Below are 22,266 nucleotides of genomic sequence, written 5' to 3'. Positions count from 1 at the left end.
TGATGTCACACAAGGCGCCCTGGCCTGGGAGTCTGGCCTCTGGGACATGATGCTGTGTGACCCTGGGGGAATCCCTCACCCTCTCTGGGCCGTCTGCATAAAATGTGGGGCTAAGATGGGAAGAATGTCTTGGTGCCACAGCTGCATTGGTCTGTGCAGTCAGGACCAAGCCTTCTCTGTCCTGGCCTCCCGCCTTCCTGCAGGGACATCTAGAAGAACACCCGGATTCTCCCCCCATCCTTACTCATGGCTACTCCAGTCTGCTTGGCTAGCGGGCCTCCCTCCTTTCCCTTGGGGCCAGTCTGTCCTCCGGATGCCACATTCTCTGCTGGCCACCACACGGTGGGTTGAGTGATACCCTTCTTAGGCGTGTACGCATGTCTCCCCAGAGCTGGAGTTGCTAAGGCTTCTGGACACAGGTGCAAAGCCACACACTCCCGTCAGCTTCACTAGGAATAAAGATGACATTTGACTGCCATCTCTGTTTCCTGCTCTTATGCTCCGTTGATTCTAAGCACCCCTAAAGCCTCCGTGCGATGTACGGTGAGATGGAAGAGGGCACCCCGTGTCCCAAGGCCAGTGCCAGGACCCGACATGAGGGCAGCATGTCCAGACAGCTGTCCGGCCACCACTCCCGTCCTGGTCCCAGTGGCGGAGGGAGCCTGCAGCCCCAGGTCTGTGACGCGTTGCTACCACTGCCAAGAGGCGCACTCACCTCACTGATAGGAAGGAAGGTGGGTCCCGCCCCCTGCCTGCACCCGTGGCTCATGCTGGCCGGACAGGAGCTGAGGCCAGCTCTGCAGGGCCAAAGCAAAGCGGGGTAAGTGCCCACCTGCCCCCGCCAGCCACGTCCTTCCAGGAGTCCCGTCAGAGTAGAGCAGCAACACTCACTGCTCTCAACCACCTTGTCCGCTGCCTGCACGGGGGCTGGGGAGGGGAGCTTCTCCTCTCCAGATCAGCTCTCCCCAGCGGCCCGCCCTCGCCAGGCCTTCCTTGCTGGGCGCGTGCCTGTGGCATAGGGTTTGTTTTAACGTTAATGTAAGGAGTGAAGTGATACTGGGAAGGAGAAACGTCTGCATACACCCGGGGCTCCAAATATTTGTTGAAGGACTATCTGCTGTCCAGATCACCTGCCCTGAGGATCTCCTCCGTGGAAGGGCTCAGTGATCGGGGCACTGACTGTGCCCAGCTAGGTGACAGGGACCAGAGCACGTCCCCTCCCGGTGACGTGGTTAAACCCAGACTCTGTCGAGGAAAGGAAGCAGGAAGCCGAATAATGGAAAGGCAGAGGTTACTCCCCAAATCAACTCCGGGGTTTGGGACGCCAATAGATGCCGTTTACCAACCATCCCTGCCCTCCTGCAACGCACCGTACAGACCCAGGCACACAGATGCAGAGGGACACAGACACCCACCCACCCACACTCTGCCTCTCCGAGGTCAGTCTGCCTCGAGACCTGCTCGGCCCCTACTGCGGGGTGATCACCCACTCACACATGGCTGAGTTAGACTCATCTCCAACCCAGCCGAGGCACTTCTTTGGTGCATAGCCGACCCCTGCACCCCACAGCGCCCTGCAGCCTGCCCTCCACTTCCCAGTGGACCAGGTGGCAGGCAGCTCGGTAACTTGTCCCCAGTTCTCACCTCCCCGCTTCCCTTTTCACCTGGGATGCCAACGACGGGCCCCGAGTCACGAGAAGGTGCGTGCCCACTCCCTGTGTTGGAGGTGTCCAGGGAAAGGGGATGGTGCCGGCTGGGACAGCGGAAGGGCCTGGACAAAGCCGGGGTGAGGGCCACATGACCTCAGGCAAGTCTGTTTCTCTGCGGTTGAGGAGAGGGTGGGGAGTTCACTCCTCAGCCGCCTGGCAGCCCTTTCTGCGCAGCCCCTGAACCAAGTAAGGCCAGCAAGAGGGAGGCTGAGGGGAAGGATCTGCGGGGCCTTGAGAGGAAGGGGCCACATCCATCAGGCAGCCACGTGCAGCCCAGGGCCTCTCCCGCCTAGGTGCGACAGGCCCCTGCTGGGAGAGTGGGCTGCGTGACCGCGGGGGCTCTCGTGCAGCATCTCCAGGATGGCTCTTGAGGTTATTTGTACCTGCTTCCCCAGGAGCCTGGCGAGGGTCCTCCTGCCCACGCCAAGTGGATGAGGAGCGGCCCTCTCCTTCCGATGGGGCGGAGCTGGGGTTCCCCAAGCCTTGGCTACAGGACCCATTCCCTTGACGCACATGGGCAGTGACTCAAAGGTCAGAGTACCACCAACAGACGAGGCTGTGACCACCCGGCTGGGTGGCTGGTAGGGCCCCGGCAAAGTAACATGTGGGTGAGGAACCAGCCCGGGGAGGACACGGTCCAAGGCCTGGGCAAGGGGACCCCGGCACCCTCCACGCCGCCTCCATCCCCTGCTTCTAACAGAGACAGTGGCCCAGCAAGCTGTGGGGACCCTGGGAGTCACGGGCCTAAGAATAACTCCGTTTATTTAGGCTCCTTCTCAAAGGAGCTGGTGATGGTGATGCAAATGATAATTATAGCCACACTTTATGATCTTTATATAATGTGGTGACTCGCTTCCTAAGAGCTAAAGTACTGCCTTGTTCCCCTCCTCACTCCTCACCCCTGAATGGGGATGGGGACACCGAGGCGGCCGGGAGTGGCCGGGTGACTTCCCAGAGGTCCTGGAGCAGGCCAGGCAGGACGCACTACAAACTGCTTTTCAGCCAGAGTCCTTTCCTCCTTTGGTTAACCAAGTCTGGATGTATCTGATGGAAGTGTTGCAACTTGGGGTCCCCTCATTTTCAGAAACTGTTTCTACAACTTCCTCCTTTGAGTCCATCCCCTAAATAGAAAAGAACCCCTGACAAAGACCAGTCAAGCCTGAACCATCTATCCTAATCTTCATTTGGCTGAAGATATAAAAGTGTTCAGAGCCCATATTCCAAACTCTACAAATATCCCTTTCTTTGGATCAGGGTGGCATCTGTGCTGGTCATCGGCCTTGGGCTGAGATGGCCTGAATTATCTGGCTCTCTCACGCAGCCTGCTAAAAAAGAAGATCTGGTGTGAATAATTTAAACCCTGTTCCCTTTCCCCCTTGCAGATTTCTGGCTCGGCGCTGATCATCATTTCAGCACCGGCGAAGATGTGCTATTCCTGTCCCCAATGAACATTTCCTTCTTGAGAAAGTGAGTCTGAGGGGCTGCAGATGTGTTGGGGGAAGGGCTCGGGCCAGGACGGACGCCGGCCCCGGGCCCCTGAGGGAGCTGGACCGCCCTCGCCAGACAGCTCTCAGAGAACTTTTGATGTCAAGCCCCTCCCTCCTCCTGATCCAAGGTGGACGCCCATCATTCAGATGGCTGGTCTTTCATCGTCCCCTTTCCTCTTTAGGGAGCGCTTTGTATAGAGCTACCCTCACTGCATTTGTCCATTTAGCTGATTAAAGATTTCAAAAGGAAGTTAGACACGGAGGGGGAAGAAAGAATGAGACCAGGAAGGAAGAAGCTCCAGGAACCGCAGAACACTTTTAAACTGACTTAAGTGTCCCCCTTGCCTCTAAATGGGAACATGGGTTTTAAAATTCTTATTTTGTGTTAACCCGAGAAAAGTCTTCCAGCCGTCTTCCTGGCTGAAACATTCAAATGCTCAGTAATTCAGAGGCCAATAGGCCAGGATGTGGATTCCTCAGGATCCGCTCCCTCACCTGGGCTCTGTCCTTGGACCTGGTCTGTCTTTGGTTCTTTCACGGGTCGGGCGGGGAAAAGCAAAGGAAGAAGATGCTAGGCTTCGAGGTTTGCTGTCAGCCCTCATCCCCATGCTCCTGGCGGCGGGTGGCTGTGTGTGTGTGTCCACACACGCACTTTCTCCTGACCTCACTTTCAAGCTGGCGCCTCTCTGATGTGTCTGGTTAGCGATGTCGGGCCAGAGAGCTCATCGGTTCTGGGCGGGATAGAAGCGAACGCGGGCAGGGGGGTCAAGTGGGGCTGAGAAGACGGGTGGCATCTCACACCCGCCTGTCCAGCAGCCCCTGCGCCCCCCAGCCCTGCCTCCAGGCCCAGGGAGACAAGCAGGCCCACCTGTTTGTTGACCCTCTGAAGTTCAGAAGCGGGGAGCAAGAGGTGTGCTCCCGGCCCACAGGCCGGCCGAGCCCCTGGCCTTCCTAAGTCTTCGCACGGTCTCTGCCCGGCCCCGGGCACAGGGGTGGTCCCCAGGCCAAGTGACGGTCAGGCTGCGACTGGGGAGGCTGGAGACGTGTTTTCATAATGGCTCGGCCTGGATGGCGGGACATGTCTCGTGGATGGATCGTGTAGGAAGGGGGGCTGAGGTCAGTGCTGGGCGGGCAGACAGTGGCCAGTTACAGACCCCTCGGCTCTCCTCTGGTCTCTGAGATGCCAAGGGGGAAAGAGCTTACGGTTTGACAGCCTCCAAAAAGGCCACTAACGCTGAGTACCCCCATTAACACCTGGGGGACCCCCACTCTCCCCGGGGTCCTGCAGCCCCTTGGATGGAGTGTTGGACTCGATGGCCCTTGGGTTCCCTTCTAGCCTGGATGAGTTCTGACCATGCACATTATTTCTGCACTATAATGAGGGCAAGGGCTTCCACCCCGTCTCCTGCCCTGGGGCCTAGCTGGGCCCCGCGGGAGTCACTCTTGCACCCCCAGACTTCTGAGGGCAGCCGCTCTGTGCAGGTGTCCACAGACTCGGGAGACGGTGTCTCTGCACCCGCCGTCCCGCTCGGCTTCCCTCCATCACGCTTGGCCTCCCCAGGTGACGCGGAGGTGATTCTAACGGAGCAGCATCCACAAGGCAGCCCCGGCCCTCGCTGGCCCCATGCCTTCCAGGCCAGCTTTCTCACCTGGGGGTGGATGGCACCTTCTAGAGGCTGTGCTGAGCGGCGGGTGGGAGCAGGCGCCTGGGGACGGCCACCCGCCAGCAGTGTGACCCAGACCTGATGGCTTAGCCTCTCTAACCCACTTTCCTCACCCCCAAAACGTGGGGCTGGCATGAGGGTCAAAGGAACTAACATGCCTGAGCGTTTCGAACGGCCTGGCACACAGAGGTCACGACTCTTGTGACTCTGCAGGGCTGCTTTTAGAGGAAGGGGGCGCTCCGTGATCCAAACCCATTGTGTTATAATCGTGTCCCGGCAGAAAGCAGGGGCCTGTTTCCCAGGCTGCAAGGGACCACGGGCCACAGGACTCCTTTAGAACCAAGAGGGAGGCCTCTGGGTGGGAAGGATGGCCGGCAGCTTGCCTCCCAGGCCAGAGGGCTCAGCCCAAGACCAGAGGCCAAGGCGAAGGCCCTGCTTCCCGCAGGACCAGGGCTGAGCAGGGCAAAGGGGGTCACGGATGATGCAGGGGACGGGCTCTCTCTGGGCCCAGCAGCCCCGGTCCCTGTAAGCCTCAGTCCCAGAGGGCTGGACCTCCCTGCCCCTCACCACCAGCTACACCACAGGCCCGGTCCCTCAGTCACGTCTCGTGTCCTCATCCAGCTCACACTGGTCCGATCAAGGGTGTCAGCAGGCTCACCAGGACTCAGGAGTTGGGGATGGTTGGCAGGGACAGGCTGGCTCAGGGCACCCCTGTCCCACGGCTGGAAGGATAGCTCAAGTCAAAGCCACGCTCTGGTGGCTGGTCCCCGTGGGCCTTCACCCCCCCACCATCCACGCGGCCCGCACCCTGCTCTGGGCGACCCTCAGCAGAGCTAAGGGCTTTTTCTAGGCAGGGGAGGGCTGTCCCGCTGAGCCTGGGCACAGGGGCTGCTGCCCCCAGAGCTAAAAACTAGGTCACGGCTGGCGAAAGAGACGGCGGGGGGCGGCCCCTCCGGCCCCTCCTCTCTCTGGTCAGACACGCGGGGCCGAGGCTGCCACGTCAGCGATGGGCACGGGAAGCGGGGCAGGGAGGGCACAGCCCTCAAGGCTTCTTCCCGCAGCCTTTTCAGGCTCAACCTGATTGAATCCAGCCCCCGCCCTTCCTTTCTGAGTCCGGATGTTTTGTAGCCTACCCTGCCCGCGCTGGGCTTGTCGCTGGGGAGATGCCACCCGGGCCCCAGGGAGCCTGCCCTGGCGACAGGTGCCCAGGAGGGAGGGAGGGTCTGGGAGTCCTGAGCGGGACTCCGGCTCCTGCCCCCTCGAGTGCAGCCCTTCCCTTCCTGACACTTGGAGCCAGAGGTGGGGTGCGGGTGTCCTCTCAGCTTTCTGGGGGGCGTCCAACGAGGAGCCTGTGCTGCCCACCTCACCCATGAAACACCTGCCCAAACGATCACACCTGAGTCTGATCAAGCTTCTGCACCCAACTACAAGAACATCACCAGGAAGGCATCAGAAAGCCCAGACTGGGAGAGAGTAAAGCACAAATGACCTGGTTCCTTCAACAGGTAAATTGCAAGGAAAAAAACAGAGAGAGATGCGGAGCTTAGAGACTAAAAGTGACTTGGGAGACAAATCGACCAACTCTAATACACAGACCTTACAAATTTAGGTTCTGATTCAAATAAACTGCAAAAAAAAAAAAAAAAAAAAGAACAGCTTATGGGTCAATTGGGGAAATTTGGAATTGCCTGGTTATTTCATGATATCAAGGAATGACTGTTAATTGTTTTTAGGTGTGATAATGGTCTTGTCATTACCTCTTCTAAAAAAAGGATCCTTACGTTTTTGAGGTACACCCTGAAATTTTTACAGGTGACATGATGTCTGGGGTCTTGGGTGGGGCGGGGAGCGGGGGAGGGTGCAGGTGGACAGGATTGGCAGTGGGTCTGGGTGATGACCTGGAGCTTCATTATAACGTTCTCTTCATTTTTGCCTATTTTTGAAAATCACCATGATAAAATCTGGACAGAGGAAGAGGAGGGGGTGGGGAGGAGGAGAAAAAAGGGGAGAAGCAGTGCTGCCGCCACCTCCGAGGTGCCCTCCTGGCTTAGGTCCCAAGCACCTGGAGACCATGGCAGCCTTCCCGAGGCCTCCAAGACCAAGGCCAGCGTCACCGGGTGGGGCTCTCAGCGCGGAGCCTGGTCAGGGGGCCAGGCTCTCAGAAGCCCTGGGCAGGTGGCCCTTCCTCTGCCTACGGCGCTGGGCAGGGCCGAGTAGACACTCACCGCAGAGAGGCAGCTCCTGTCCTCGCGGATGACGGCACCGAAGCCCAGGAAGCCGGTCACCATGACGAGCGTGCCCGCGAAGATGAGGATGTAGGCGGACGCGGCGAAGGTGCTGGAGGCCAGGACGCCGAGGTAGCCGCTCTTCTCCACCAGGGTCCAGACGCCCACGGCCATGACCGCGGCACCCCCCATCTGCGGGACACCGGGTCTGAGCACCCGCCGCCTACGAGGCCCTTCTCGTGCATCATCTCATTTGGTCCTTTGAGGAGCCCGTGGGAAGTGTCTGGCTGCCCATTTTGTAGATGGGGAAACAGAGGCTCACCCACGGTCGAGGGGAGAGGCAGGGACACGAGTTTGGATCCAGGTCTGACTCCCGGTCCCGTGCTTCCCACCACGATGCCCGTGCGTCCCCGTCATGACACAGGGACACTCCAGTTGTGGGGACCCCCTCCCGCCGTCCCCGCCCCCAACCCCGAGCGCTCCTCCCCGGCTTGCATCCCTGGCGGGCCACTTTCACAAGCCCCCGTCTCATCGCCTGTGGGGGAAGCGCGACTGGGCTTCTCATCTCTGCTCTCCAGACAGAGGACGAGGCCACCAGAGGGAGGGGAGCTGCCCGAGGGCCGCCTCTGTGGGGCGACACAGGGCAGGGCCAGCCCCCACTCGGAGCCCGGGCCTGCGGCTTGGCCGAGCTGCCCCCCCCAAAGGAGGGGACACACGCTCCACAGGCTGGAGTCGCTCTGGGACGGCAGGACACTGAGCAGCAGGAGGGGAGGTGTCCTCTTTGCTGACCGTCTGACCCCTTTCGGCCCTGACCGCAGGAAGGGACCCTGGGAAATACAGCTGCCCTGTATATACAGCCTTCTGCAGTGAGGCTGAATGATCCTGGGCAAAGTATGTGTGTGTGTGTCCCCGAGGTGCCAGATGGTGAACAGCAGGGGTGTCGGCCCAGGGTTTGGGGCGGGGGCAGGACCCCAGCCCCTGTGACCCGATCTGCCACCTGCTCCTGGGAAGGCAGATGCCCGTCTGGCCCCCAGCCTCCCTGCCTCATCTGAGGATGAGTTCTTCTCCGATGGGGGCTGCTGCTCCCTCAGGGGGTCCTGAGTGTGGCTGAAGGTGGGCAGCCCCAGTGGGCTCGGTCCCACAGCCCCGATGACTCTGTATAACCCGCCTGCCGTTCGCAGACCTCAGCGGGGCAGATGGAAGCTCCTTAGCAACAAGTCTGCACCAGGCGCCTCCATGGCTCAACTTTCCACATTCTCTTCCGAGCTTCACAATAGTTCAGGAGGCTTAGGGCAGGCAGGTGGGAACAGGCATGTTCTCTTTTGCATATGAAGAAATGGAGGCTGGAGAGAACAGAGCGTCCTGGAGAGGACACCCTCTTGCACACGCCCCCCCGCCCCCCCAGAAACCCGCCCAGAGTTTCGAGATTGAGATGCAAACCCAGGTCTGCTGAGGGCCAGTGTGGGACTCTGTCCTGGGATCGCACACGCTGGGCTGGGCCTGCTCCCCCACTCACTCCTGCTTTTTAGATACATCTGTTTTCTTTTAAGGGGCGTTTCATCCCCCTTAGCACCTCTAACGGGTAAGAGAACCAGGTGGAAGGACGTCGCACAGCTCCAAATGGAATCCACCTCCTTTGATTCCACGGCACATATTTTTTCTCCCGTTTTAACATCTCCAAAACCAGACACATCTTATGGTTGACGGCATCTTACAACCACGCTTGGCCGCACTCTTGCCTTGCGGTACAGAAAACAATGGTGTATCTTACAAGTGATGGTGTCTTAGGCTGGATGAAATCCTGGACTACAACAGGCTTTCTAATTCTCTGGAGCGTGGGCTACCTCTGGCCACATGACCGCCAGGACCAGTGAGGAATTTCCTCCATCTGGGTCAACAGGATTGTGTCAAGTGAGGGTTATATTCTGCACATATCCTTTCTGCCCCTACAGCATGCCCAGGAGGCTTGAGAGAGGGTCTCAACTGTGCATAACTGGCTGTGTGACCTAAAGATGGTCCCTTAACCTCTCTGGGCCTCAGTTTCTTCATCTCTCAAACAAGGTGGATGTGTTAGGCCAGCGGTTCCCAACCTATAACCACCAAGGGCCCCTTTGATTACTTTTTCCCATGGGTCTTATGTTTTGAAGGGTTTCTGCCTATCAAACACAGTGCATTAAGTAATAGTTCATTTCTCATTTTTTATTAATGAAAGTCACGTGGTAGTACCAAGAAGAGATTCTGAGCAGCATGAAAAAGTCAACGTGACCACACTGAGTGGATCTAACTTTTGACGCGTGTAGTGTCTTTATAGAAATAGGCACATCAGCCATTAGGCTTGTCAACCCCACAGGCTTAGCATCGGATCTGGAACCACCAAAAGGGGTACGTGTGGACAGCACTGGGGACACCTGATCTGCTGGGGGACGTGGAACCCACTGAGAATCTGATAAAAAGCTTTGGACGCTTTGCCCAGAGAAACGTCATCCACATAAAATAATGCGCTCAGCTTCGGGGGCTGAGGCCTCATCTTGCATCTCACAATGACCCCGGTGTAGACGTCTCTGGGGCCCCCTCCACCTTGCACCCTCTAAGGCAGTGCTTCTCAGCTGGGCCGCACCACCACCCAGAGACCTCTGCACATCACCAAGGTGACTAGATTTCTGGGGGTGGGATCAGGCCTGGATCCTTTACTAAGTTGCCAGGTGGTTCCAGTTGAGAACCACCCCATAGTTTCCTAGTCAACAGGGGTCAGTCCTGCCCCCTCCTCCAGCAGGATCCCAAGAACATCCTCCCCTGGGGCTGTGGCCTGGAGGCCCTTGGCCCAGCTCAGGACTGCCCCTCCAGCCACTTCCCTGTCTGCATCAGGTGTTTGCTTTTTTTTTTTTTTTTTTTTTTTTGCAGTACGCGGACCTCTCACTGTTGTGGCCTCTCCCGTTGCGGAGCACAGGCTCCGGACGCGCAGGCTCAGCGGCCATGGCTCACGGACCCAGCCGCTCCGCGGCATGTGGGATCTTCCCGGACCGGGGCACAAACCCGTGTCCCCTGCATCGGCAGGCGGACTCTCAACCACTGCGCCACCAGGGAAGCCCAGGGTGTTCGCTTTGATAGGAGCTTTGGGGTAGAAGGGGGGGTGACGAGGAACAGGATTTTCAGTCCAAATGGAGGAAAGTTAAATTACACAAGAAAGGAAGAAACTACATGCTCCCAGGGGAGGGAGGGGTGCTGTGAGAAATGCAGCCGCGGATAAGCACACTGACCCCCGAAGAGAGGAGTGTGTCCCGGTCACAGAAACGGCTGGGATCTCGTGAAGCAGGCAGGGCTTCAGCCCAGCCAGGGTGGCAGCAAGGCCCTCGCCCATAGGGGAGGGTCTGGGCGGACACACTGTCCTGATTAAGGTGTGGAAAGCAACAAAGTCACACTGGTCCTGATGTGCAGAAGAAATCAGGAGGCGGGTCCGAGTCAGTGGGGCCCCCAGACCTCCCCTGGGGGGTCACAGAGCGTCTGCTGGGGACACCCGGTGGGGTTTGCCATCCGGAGCAAGAGGGTTTCAAGTCCTGCAGGGGGTGTCCTGCTTGGGACCTGGTTGGCTCTTTAGAAAACGATCTTTCCTTTGGACAGAAGTCAAAACTGCCCAACGTCGGGACGGATCGCCAGAGGGAGTCTTGGGAGGGAAGGGGTCAGTGGGCTTGGGTCCCAGCCCTGGTCGTGCCCCTGACTAAGTGTGTGAGTGTGCAGACATTTCGCCTCTGGAAGCCTCAGTTTCTTCATCTGTAAAATGGCCGGATGAGAAGCTCTGAGGTCTTCCGCATGGGTGACATGTCCCCACGACCATCTGCCAATACACCTCCAGCAAGATGCTCATGGCTTTCGTCAAGCGGTTCAGAGATGCCGGGTCAGCAGAAAGAGCCATGGAAGAGGCCCCACGGAAGACCGACTGGGCCCGGAGCCAGATGACCCTGCTGAGCTGTGCAGCGGCTATTTGCATAGAGTTGATTCAACAGTATTTGGCTCTTTACAGAAACTGGGTTGGATTCCTTTGGAATATTAAGTACATTTTTCAAAACCGTAGCCTGTAGCCAATCGGCCAGAAAACCCTGCAGAGGGTGAAGCTGGCCTTCTTACCAACCAGGACACAGGCAGACCGGGAGCGGGGGCAGGTCACCCAGGCCGTGCAATTTTAGGAACGGCCCATTTATAGAGAAGAAACATGGCCAAAAAGTTGCTTGTCATCTTGGGAGAAGGATTAGCCTGAGCGGCCGCGCACACTGAGTCTTGAGGGACCTAAGGCTGCAGACCCAGAGGAAAGCAGGCGGAGTGTAAAAGTCATGGCAGGGTTTTCCTCTCCTCGTCAGGCTGCCGAATGGCTTCTGGGCTGGGATCGGGGAGGGGACCAGCCGGTGCAGCAGGCCCAGGACGCTGGGGCTCCCAACACGGGAGGACCCCGGGGCAGGAGTGCTCTCTGCCCGCAGTGGCACGGGGAGGGGGCGGAGATCGCACACGTGGTGGTGCAGTCCACTCCCCTAAGTGTTTGCTGGGGGCCTGCAGGCGCCAAGCACCACCTGGACTGGGAAGGACTGGGGGCTGGATGAGTGTTCACCCAGTTAGAGCCACCCCTGTCCTCCGCGCCCCTCCCCCCCACCAGTCTCATCAACGGCACCGCCACGGCCCAGACCAGGACCCCCGTGGTCGCCACTCTGGACTTCTCACTCTCTTGCAGGGACGGCAAGGACCAGTCTCCTCATCACATGGGCACATCTCATGGGACTTACTGAGGGTCGGGGCTGGGAGGGGACTCAGATCACCTGTTCTCTTCCACACGCAGCTCAGAACCTGTAGGGATGCTGCCTGGCGCTGTCCCCGCCCCCCTCCCAGCAAATCAGCCCGTCCGCCCTACTAGTCCCCGCCCGCACGGGTTTCTGCAGTTACAGGCATCGCGGCGTGTTTGCTGCATTCGGTACTTTGTCTGCCTCCCGCTCTAGATTCTTGGTTAAACCTCACTCATCTTAGCACCTGCAGCGGAGCGCTCCACGTATGAGAGATGCCCCGTAACTCCCCATGGAAGGAGGAGAGACAGAGGAAGCGGGCAGAGGAAACCGTCAGGTCTAACCCTTCTATATTCTGGGGAAGAAACTGAGGCCCAGAGAGCAGTGACTTTTCCAAGGACCCGTGACTGGCCGGGGGCCTAGAACTCAAGAAACCTGACATCCGCTTCATGCCCTCTCCACCCACTGGGCTGCGGACACCCCCAGACAAGCTGGGGGGTGTCTGGGCTGCAGCGGGGACGGCTCAGAGTGGCCACCACAGGCTTCCTCCTGGACCGGTCTCCCCACCGTGGCCCTGGGCAGACCAGATGTGCATTCCCCCCGAGTAGGGACCTGTCCCCCAGCAGATGCTGAAGCACAGAGAGGCAGGATGCCTGGACACCACGGGGTCCTGCGACTTCAGCACCTTAAGAAGGGACGCAGCAGAAACGCCAGCCACGGGGCCCCTCAGCTGTTCTTCCTCAGATGATCTGTCCCAGGAGGTGGGCAGAGGCCACCATCAGTGGGACGATGGTGAACAGAGTGAAGGCTTCTCCCCTCGGCAGGGGGTGAGCAGAGGCTATTCCCTACCAGGCCCTCCCTGGGGACCCTGGAGGGATGCTCTCAAGCCACTTCACTGCCCTGGTCGGGCGAGTCCTCCATCACCGCTGCCTCCTGTCTTGGTCCATGTCCCCCTAAGGGATCCCAGGGATCCCCTGGAGTCTGAGCCCCACTGGCCCCTGAGGGAGGTGCGGACACTGCAGCTAGTGCCCCGGGCAGCACAGAGCTTCCGGAGCAGAGGCGGCAACCCCAGGCAAGGGAGTCGCTGCTTCCCTGGCTCTCCCACAGCCTGCGTAGCTCCTGGGAGGTTGGAAAAGTTTTGATTATTAACACTGCCAAGGAGCTAATTAAAATAATACATTAGAGAACAACATTGCAGGGGTGATGGGAGCTGTAAGGACCCGTGTAGGAAATGGGAGGGGAAGGTAAAGCATTTCCTAGGTGGCTGCATAGGAAGCTTGGGTCACATTTTCCTTTTTAGGGTCATGAAAGCTTTGGCGTTTTTGGTTCCTGACCCAGAGCTGTATCCAAGGGAGCCGCCCCTGCCCAGTGAGATGGTCATGTTCAACTCTGCATTAGTCGAACTGCATGGTGGGGGTGGGGTGGGAGTCAGGGGCAGGGTGATGGTGAAGGATGGGGGGCAGGCATGGGTTGAGTAGGGGGTAGGGGTCCAGAGGTGGGGCGGAGCTTAGATACAGGATGCGGGTGTGTATTGCGATGCTATACTCCAGTTCTGCTTATGTTCTTCATGCTCTGCGTGTCTGAACTGTCCACACCATGAAAACGTCCTAATCCAGGTTCAACCCTGACTCCTGGGGACATTTTGGAGTCCAAGTAGGCATCAGGGTGGTGGGTCTAAGGCTGTGGTTACGAGTCAGTGGTCTATGGAGATGGGAAGGACACCAGACGCAGAGTCAGAAAACCCAGACTTGACCTAGAACTCTGCCAGTCATCTCAGCTGAAGTTTTATCATCTACAGAATGGGAACGAAGATAATTACAGAGTGACTGTAGAATCATTTTGGAGTGTAAGATGATTTATAACCCTTAAATTGCGCTATGGTGGCAGCTGGTGGAGACTTGGTTTAAAGTCTCATCAAGACCTTGCACTGCATGACTGGCACCTGAATCCTGCCCACCTGGGGGTGGAGGGGGTGCTGTTCCCCCCCATCTCACTGCTCTGGGTGTTTCAAACTTTGGGATGTAACCATTTAGGGCTGTGAGCTAAACTTGGTGGGTGGTAACCTGTGCTAAAAAACCAAACCAAACCGAACCACCACGCTACAGAGGAGAAAGCATCAGAGTGCACTGCACATGGTAAGGGTAAGCTTAGCTTCGTGAATGATGCTTCATGTGAGCAATTCTTATGCTTCCACGAATTTCTTATATGGGTCATGGTCCCCAAAGCCTCCAAGCCAGAGCTATGGACATAGAAAGCTATGCGTGCCCCTTAGTCTAACCATAATAGCTACACATAACAGCTGAGCACCAGGTAGGCGTATGTCAGACACTGTGCGAAATGTTTTTCTAAATATTCATCTTTAATTCTTACAGGTACTGATATTCCCGTTTAACGTATGAAAAACGTGAAGCTCAGTGAGATTAAGTGATTTGCCTAATGTTTTAGTCTGCTCAAGGTTGCCCTAATAAAACGCCATAGCAGAGCAGCTTAAACAACAGAAATTTATTTCTATTTCTCACAGTTCTGGAGGCTGCAAGTCCTCCAGATAAGGTGCTGGCTGATCCAGTTTTGGTGAGGACCTTCTTTGCTTACAGACGACGGCTGTCTCCCCACTGTGTCCTCATGGCCTTTCCTCTGGGCAGGCTTAGAGAGAGAGCTCTCTTCTTCTACTTGTAAGGCCAATCCCATCGGATTAGGACCTCACCCTTGTGACTTCATTTAACCTTAATTACCTTCTAAATGCCCTGTCTCCAAATACAGTCACATTGAGGGTTAGGGCTTCGACATATGAATCCCTCTGGGTCACAGTTCAGTCCACAGCACCTCATCTTCCATGGCAAATAGACAATGGGAGTCTCAGTTTGAGCCTGAACTTGAGCCCAAGTTTTCCCGGCACCCGGGACACTGGGAAAATGCAGGACTCAGAGCTGGAGGCAGCAGGTTACGTCAGGGCTGATGGCCAGGCACACTGGCTTAGGGGTCAGAGAGAGAGGGGCCTCCAGCTCTGGGGCGTCAGGCAGACTGCTTCCACCTCGGTAACACAGGGCTCGCATAGAGCCGTTCACGGCCTCGGGGCACTGGGAGGATGAGGGTGGATGCACAGCCCAGGGAAGGCCTACAACAGAAAGCTCCATGGATGCTGGGAGCTTTGTCCATGGACGTATTCCAAGCGTCCGCAACAGGGCTGGGCACTGAGCACATGCTTAATAAACGCCATGGAATCGATTTTCAATTATCACGGACCAGAATACCTGGATGTTAGCACCAGCTTTCCTTATCACCACGACAAGACCTTGGGCAGGATTCTGAACTGGGTGTATCTGCTCCCCTGTCTGTAACATGAGGATAACAGTGATACAGCCACCAGGGTTGACCTGCGGATCGCAGGGGATGATCCACGGACGGTCGTTATCCAGCAGTGCCTCTCAGATGCCAGGCATCGTAACCCCGCAGGGAGGACCTGGGCTTCCCTATCTTCTCTGTGCTGGATGTGGATGGTGTAGCAAGCTGATGTACAGGGAAGGACCACTGTTCTGGGGAGAAAGGAAGCGTGAGTGTTCACCCAATCAACCTGCCTCTGCCATCCAGGTCACCTTCCATGTCTGTGCAGGGGGAGCACTGGGAGGGGCTTCAGTGGACAGCAGACGGGGGCTCTTTGGGGACCCTCCCTGTTGCTCTGCATAGGTTCTACAGGGAAGGGGGAAGAGGTGGGGACTGCTTCGGGGTGGGGAGCATCCACAGCGCAGACACTGGCTCTGCCACGAGTCTTATAAGAGAGGCTCAGCGAGGAGGGCCAGCAGCTGGACTCCAGGGTGTGTGGGAGGGATCCTCGTGGACAAGGCCCCCTCCCTGGAGACATCTTGAAAATTCCCAGGGGCTGTGCGCTGACAAATGTGCGAGGCTGTGCTCTGCCGCGGGAAGAGATGGGCCAGGGGTCTGTCCCATGTCTACTGAGGAGGTCACAGGGGGTCCAGGGGATGGAAGCCGGGACCCTGAGGCTTGGACCATCGAAACCGACCATGACCCATATGGGGAGGAGGCTTGGGGCGAGTAGGTCCCTGGAAGCTGGGATGCATTCAGCCAGGCCCCCCGGCAGGGGTATTTTCAACTCAAAGCAGGGAGGTCTGTGTGGGGAGCTGCTGGGCTGACACACTTGCTGCCCATCTGGCTGACAGACCCCAGGTCCGCTCAGGTGGAAGGGACCCCACGGGTGGTCACCACGCCTGCTGCCCGCTCCCCCTCCCAGGCCCCCGTGCACGGTCAGGGTCTTGGGCTGAGCAACTCATGATAAGAGGCAAGGAAGGTCCTACCTAGAGTCTCAGAGGGAGCACGGCCCTGCTGACCCTTGTTTCGGACTTGATTTTGGCCTCCAGAGCTGTGAGACAATAAATTTCTGTTGTCTTAAGCAACTCAATTTATGCTTCTTTGTTACAGCACCCTAGGAGCCTAATAACCTGAGATATGGGCCATTTTTTTTTCTTACTTATATTTTTTAGTATTTTATCGATTATTAGTGGATACATAAGACTTTATGAGCTGGAAAAGCACACTTATTACAGTAAGTCCCCTACATACAAACCTTCAAGGGGCAAGCTTTCAAAGATGCAAACGTGGGCTTCCCTGGTGGCACAGTGGTTGAGAGTCCACCTGCCGATGCAGGGGACACAGGTTCGTGCCCCGGTCTGGGAAGATCCCACATGCCGCGGAGCGGCTGGGCCTCTGAGCCATGGCCGCTGAGCCTGCGTGTCTGGAGCCTGTGCTCCGCAGCGGGAGAGGCCACAGCAGTGAGAGGCCCGCGTACCGCAAAAAAAAAAAAAAAAAAAGATGCAAATGTGCATCTGGTTCCAGCAAGGAACCAGAACCTGTGGCATCAACGTCAGGCGTGAGTGAAATTGCAGCTTGATCCATCTCCTGTTGCTGAGGATCCTTCAGCTCTACCATTTCCCACCTCCTCTCCCTCCTCCAGTCAGTAACTCTTCCTGCCTGTTCACTCGGTGCCAGCCCCCGTGTGCCAGCTGTCGTGCTGGACTACTGTACTTTTCAAGGTACTGTACTGTAAGATTAAAAATGTTTTCTTTATTTTTTGTGTTTGTTTTTATGTATTATTTGTGTGAAAAGTATTATAAGCCTATTACAGTACAGTACTAAATAGCCGATTGTGTTAGTTGGGTACCTAGGCTAACTCTGTTGGACTTACGAACAAACTGGACTTATGAATGCGCTCTTGGAACAGAACTCATTCGTATGTAAGGGACTTACTGTATTTTTAAAAAAATTCTCACTCAGCGAGAATCTTAAACACCCCACCGGATTTCTCTCTGAGAATCGAAACTATCTACGCCCACACAGTGACCTGATCATATCACGGCGGCTTTATTATTCCACTGTCTTCATCCATACAACTTTCCTATTCCAGGAAACGCTCGTCCAGGAAGAGAAAAGTTGCAAATAAAACAAGTTCATTGTTCATTTCAGGAACTTTGCAAGAAGCATTTAAGCAAACCTCAGATTGTTTAACTTCTGAATAGATAGCATTGTGTGTCCCCGCTCCAAGACTCTTCTAAACCCTTGCCCTGCTGTGTGTACCAGTCCTTAACTACTATACCATGATCTTTCCCAGTATTAAGCAATTTCATTAATCTTAGTGGAAGACTCTGAAAAGGCAAACATAGCCCAGCTTTGCCTCCGCCTTTCTGAGAGGCTTCTGAGAGTGCATCCTTTGCCATGGCAACAAGGAAACAGCCCTGCCTTACCAGCAGGTTGATCTGGTGGCATTTTTGGGCCTTCTACATCTAATATATCCAAAATACTGCATTTATTGAATGCCTTCTGTGTGCAGAGACGGAATTAAGCACTTCACATACACCATTTCAGGGCATCTGTGAAATACACTCTTAACAGATAAACTGAGGGACTTCCCTGGTGTTGCCGTGGTTAAGAATCCACCTGCCAATGCAGGGGACACAGGTTCGAGCCCTGGTCCGGGAAGATCCCACATGCCGCGGAGCAACTAAGCCCGTGCACCACAACTATTGAGCCTGCGTTCTAGAGCCCGCTAGCCATGACTACTGAGCCCGTGAGCCACAACTACTGAAGCCCACGCACCTAGAGCCTGTGCTCCGCAACAAGAGAAGCCACCGCGATGAGAAGCCCACGCACTGCACGATGAGTAACCCCTGCTCGCCGCAACTAGAGAAAGCCCACGTGCAGCAATGAAGACCCAATGCAGCCATAAATAAATAAATTTTAAAAATAAAATAACAGGGCCTCCCTGGTGGCGCAGTGGTTGAGAGTCCGCCTGCCGATGCAGGGGATACGGGTTCGTGCCCCGGTCTGGGAGGATCCCATATGCCGCGGAGCGGCTGGGCCCGTGAGCCATGGCCGCTGGGCCTGCGCATCCGGAGCCTGTGCTCCGCAATGGGAGAGGCCACAACAGTGAGAGGCCCGCATACCGCAAAAAAAAAAAAAAAAAAGGAAAAAAAAAAAAAAATTTGGGCCTCCCTGGTGGCGCAGTGGTTGAGAGTCCGCCTGCCGATGCAGGGGATACGGGTTCGTGCCCCGGTCTGGGAGGATCCCATATGCCGCGGAGCGGCTGGGCCCGTGAGCCATGGCCGCTGGGCCTGCGCATCCGGAGCCTGTGCTCCGCAACGGGAGAGACCACAACAGTGAGAGGCCCGCATACTGCAAAAAAAAAAAAAAAAAAAAAAACTGAGGCACATTAAAAATGTTAAGTTGATTTGAACAAAACTCGATTTGAATCAGGCAGCATCCCATCTAGCAGATGCAAAGGAGTTCCGAGCGCCATACAAAACGAAAGACTTTTCTAGACAGAAGGGTTGGGAACAAGGAAGTTATATTAGGCAAAAAAGCGGGTTGGTCATTGCCAAATAGCTTTCGTTTAACTGGGGACACAGGCTCAGTCAGCGTAGGTGAGTTGCCTACAGCAGAGCCCGTCTGCTGACGGCGGCGCCTGCACCGTTAGCCCTCTTCTGCCTCTCCAGACACATTCCAGTCTCTGGCTCTTTTGGGACCTGATGGTATTCTGCTACCAATTATCTGGATAATTGCCTCAAGTGGACAGACTCCTTTCTTCCTGGATGACCTAGCCCGGGTGGTTCCCCGGGGGGAAGTCGCTACAGAGACCATTCCCGATGCACAGAGGCAGCCCTGGGCCCCCCAGGACTTATGTTTCTCTGCCTCGGGCCTGGAGAATGTGAATCATGAAAGGCAAATGGGCTTCGGAGGAAAACAAGCAGTTATTTGAGGCCGTCACATTTCCCACCAGGCACTGGAGCCACAAGTCAGCAGGGGAGGGAGAGCCAGACCTTGCGCACTGAGGCCGGAATGCAAGCTCATTGCGATGCCCGGATGCTGTGCGGTACGGACTCCATGCCAACCTGCAAGCCGAGTCTTATGTTCCCCCTCAGTAGCAAATGTACACATTTGCTTTCAAGTAGGCAGAATTAGCCCATGGGTGGTCTTTGATTTGGAAAAAATCAGCTCCAGAGCGATGACTCACAAAAGGCAAAGACGGCTTGACTCACACGGTGCTGGAGAAGCGGGTGGCGCGTGCCGGGTTCACTTACCCAGAAGAAGAAGTTAAAGACGGCGAGTAAATACTTCAAGTAGACGGTCAGCCAGTCGTCCTGCTCGACCTTGTAATGGGCCATGGTTGCTGGGCCTGCAAAGAAGACACACATGTGGCCAGGGGTCCACGGAGGCGGCCTCGCCTGCCCAGAGCCAGGCAAGGTTCCCTTCAAAGGGCATCCTAGCCTGTCTGGCCGGGGACTCTCAGACTGGGGGTGTGCAACCCCAAGCAAAGAGCAGGGAAACGCCAAGGTCATTGGACACAAAATGGAGGTGAACCACACAGAATTTTCTAGCCCTGTGGATCTTGGTTTGGCCCTTCTGATGCAGGACTAACCTGCAAGTCTTCGTACAGAATTTGTACTCTGCTATTGTGTTCTTATTGTCCCCCCATCTTAGCAGGGTGGCAGGACACAAGTTCACCTGTCCTGCGCGCACACACACACACACTCGGCGTGCCTGCCTTGTAGTGGAACCCTGTATCATTTGAACAGGACCTCTGCATGCGCAGGTGAGGCATGAGCCCCAAATCAGAGCATCTGTGCTGGAAAGGACCTCGATGATCCCCAAGCCACCCCAGCACCTCGACTTTCCAAAGAAGGAAGCAGGTCGGTAGACCGAGTGGTTTGGCAGTAGGATGACAAGATCTGGAATCTGGCTCCCTGGGTTTAAACCCTGATCTGTCACAAGGTATGTGAGAATGTGGGTAGTTACGTAACCTCTCGTCCTCCGTGTCCTCATCTGTACTGGAGAGAATAATGATGCCCACGTGGCAGGGCTGTCTTGCAGGTGAAATGGGATGACCTACGTGAGGTGTTGACCACAGTCCCTGGCACGGAGTAAGTGTTCTATACTGTTGGCTATTAATATTACATGTGGCAGGGGTTAGAACCCAGAGCGCCAGCCCTAAAATTCCTAGTCTTTGCCCCAGAACCATGCTCCTTCTCCTTGTCCCGATGCCCCCGCTGGTGGGCTCTCTGGGAACCGTGGCGTTGGTGGGATGAGAAGATGGGGGTTCATGTGCCCGGTGATCCTGTTTGCATCTAAATCCCAAAGCAGCCTCTGAGATCTCTCCTCGGGCTTCTCATTCCCTGGGTTCCCCCACCAACACACACACTCTGACACTCAGAGCGTAGCTGCTCCTTGAGGAACCATCCCCTTTAAGGGGGCCTCTTTTATTCCAGACCCAGAGCAAGCAGGTCTTGGCTTTGCCCACCTCCACCGCCCTCTCCTCCATTCCCACCGGTGTCTGCTCGGGCCCTCCCGCCACTGCCCTGCCCCCTCTCCGCGGCCGCTGCCGGCCGGGCCCAGATTACTTCCCCTGGAGCCACCGTGCTGAGTTTTATTTCAAGCTCATGGGCTCCTGAGACAGGGCGAGAGGAAGACAGAAAAGAAGAGGTGGCTGTCTTATTTGGGATTTCTATTTGCAGACCTTGAAGAAGGTAATTTAAGACTTTGTCTTCTTGGTAAAAAAAGACAAAACCCATTTTCCTCCGATTTAGTCTGAGAGGTAGGGTGGTGGAAAAAATACAGAAGGAGAAAAAAGGAAGCCCTATAAAAAGTGTAAAAAGCGGTGCTCAATGGGGTCGGCCAGGCGACTGGACCGGGAGCTATTACACGGTCACTGTGCAGGTCATTGTGCACAGGGTCCTGACGAGGGACCCTCTGGGCCACCGGGGCCATTGGTAAACTGACCGTTTGTTTGGGGCCCAGCCACTCCTGTCTGCATTCTCTTCTCCCTTTGTCTGGCCCTCCCCTCCCAGCCGGGGCCCACTGGACTCATGCACCAGAACCTTCTCTAGACCTGCAAACCAAGGGGTCAGGACCCTCTGAAGGAAACTATTTTTAGAAGAGTTCAGGCAGATGACAGGATTTAACAAAAGAAACGTATTTCTAATGGTAAAGTTTCGGCCCTGAGGGGTAGAGAAGACATTCCACAGCCCACAGTGCTGTGGAATGTCAGGGTCGGCAAAAACCTCTGGACTCACTTAATCCAACCTTCTGCAGAAGGAATGAGGAATTTAATCCATGTCTGAGCTAAGACTCATTTTCAAACGACCTCTCTCAAGTCACATGGCTAACGGTTGCCTAACCCCCTGTTCTGTGCTCCTTACATAGGACCCTACCATACGTGGGGCCCTAGGCTAGGGCTGGCAGAGGCCCCCAAAGAAGTGTCAGAACCAGCTTGGAGCCAGATGCCTGGATGTGAAACCTAGCCTTGTCATTTCCCAGCTGTGTGACCTTGGGCAAGTTACTTAATTTCTCTGTGCAGCTAACTTAGCTCTTATTACGTGCCAAGCCCAGGATTAAGTGCTTTACATGGGTGATCCTGTTCCAGCTTCCCAACAGCCCTATGAAGTAGGGTTATTCCCATTCCTTTTGCAAGATAAGGAAAGTGAAGCTCCGACAGGTAAAATAAGCTGTCCAAGTCACAGAGCAAGTAAGTGGCAAAGCCCGAACAGAACGAGGAGCTTCTGACTCAGCCCAAGCTCTTACCCACCATGCAGTGCTCTCAGGACCAGAGCTGCCAGGGGAAGGGAGCAAGGAGGACCGCGGTTGCTCACTTCCTTAATACCTGTTCTCCCCTCTAGATTAGGACAAGAACCTCCCATTTTAGTTGGGTACTTGGCCCCTGGGGCAGACGACACTTCCCAGCCTCTCTTCCTACTGGGTACAGCCAGGATTAACTGCTCGCAAAAGGCACAGAAGCAGAAGCAGTGTATGCAACTTAGGGTATCATTTTTGGGTGTATGTTTCGTGTGCATTTGAGAAGGTGAATCCTGTCACTGCAGGGAGCAAAGTTTTATGGGTGTCAATTAGGTTAAATTTGG

At 56.0% G+C, this 22,266-nt stretch overlaps 1 protein-coding gene across 3 annotated transcripts in view; it reads right to left on the bottom strand.

Moving 5' to 3' along the window:
• Positions 1–22,266, bottom strand: part of TSPAN11 (tetraspanin 11) — a 60,842-nt gene that overhangs the window by 17,473 nt on the left and 21,103 nt on the right. For 2 of the 3 annotated variants that reach the window (XM_082636290.1, XM_082636291.1), the window contains 2 exons: positions 19,435–19,529; positions 7,086–7,277 (listed from right to left, as the gene is read on the bottom strand). In XM_082636290.1, coding sequence (XP_082492416.1) covers positions 7,086–7,277; positions 19,435–19,518 — 276 coding nt within the window. In that variant the 5' untranslated portion in view covers positions 19,519–19,529. Of the gene's footprint in view, positions 1–7,085; positions 7,278–19,434; positions 19,624–22,266 lie in introns of those variants that run through there. The other variant, XM_082636289.1, reaches the window with a different exon arrangement.

Source organism: Mesoplodon mirus (assembly GCF_964341445.2).
Source record: "Mesoplodon mirus genome assembly, chromosome: 11".
NCBI lineage: Eukaryota > Metazoa > Chordata > Mammalia > Artiodactyla > Ziphiidae > Mesoplodon > Mesoplodon mirus.
The sequence above is the reverse complement of the archived record's forward strand: the minus strand, read 5'-3'. Positions and strand labels throughout refer to the sequence as shown.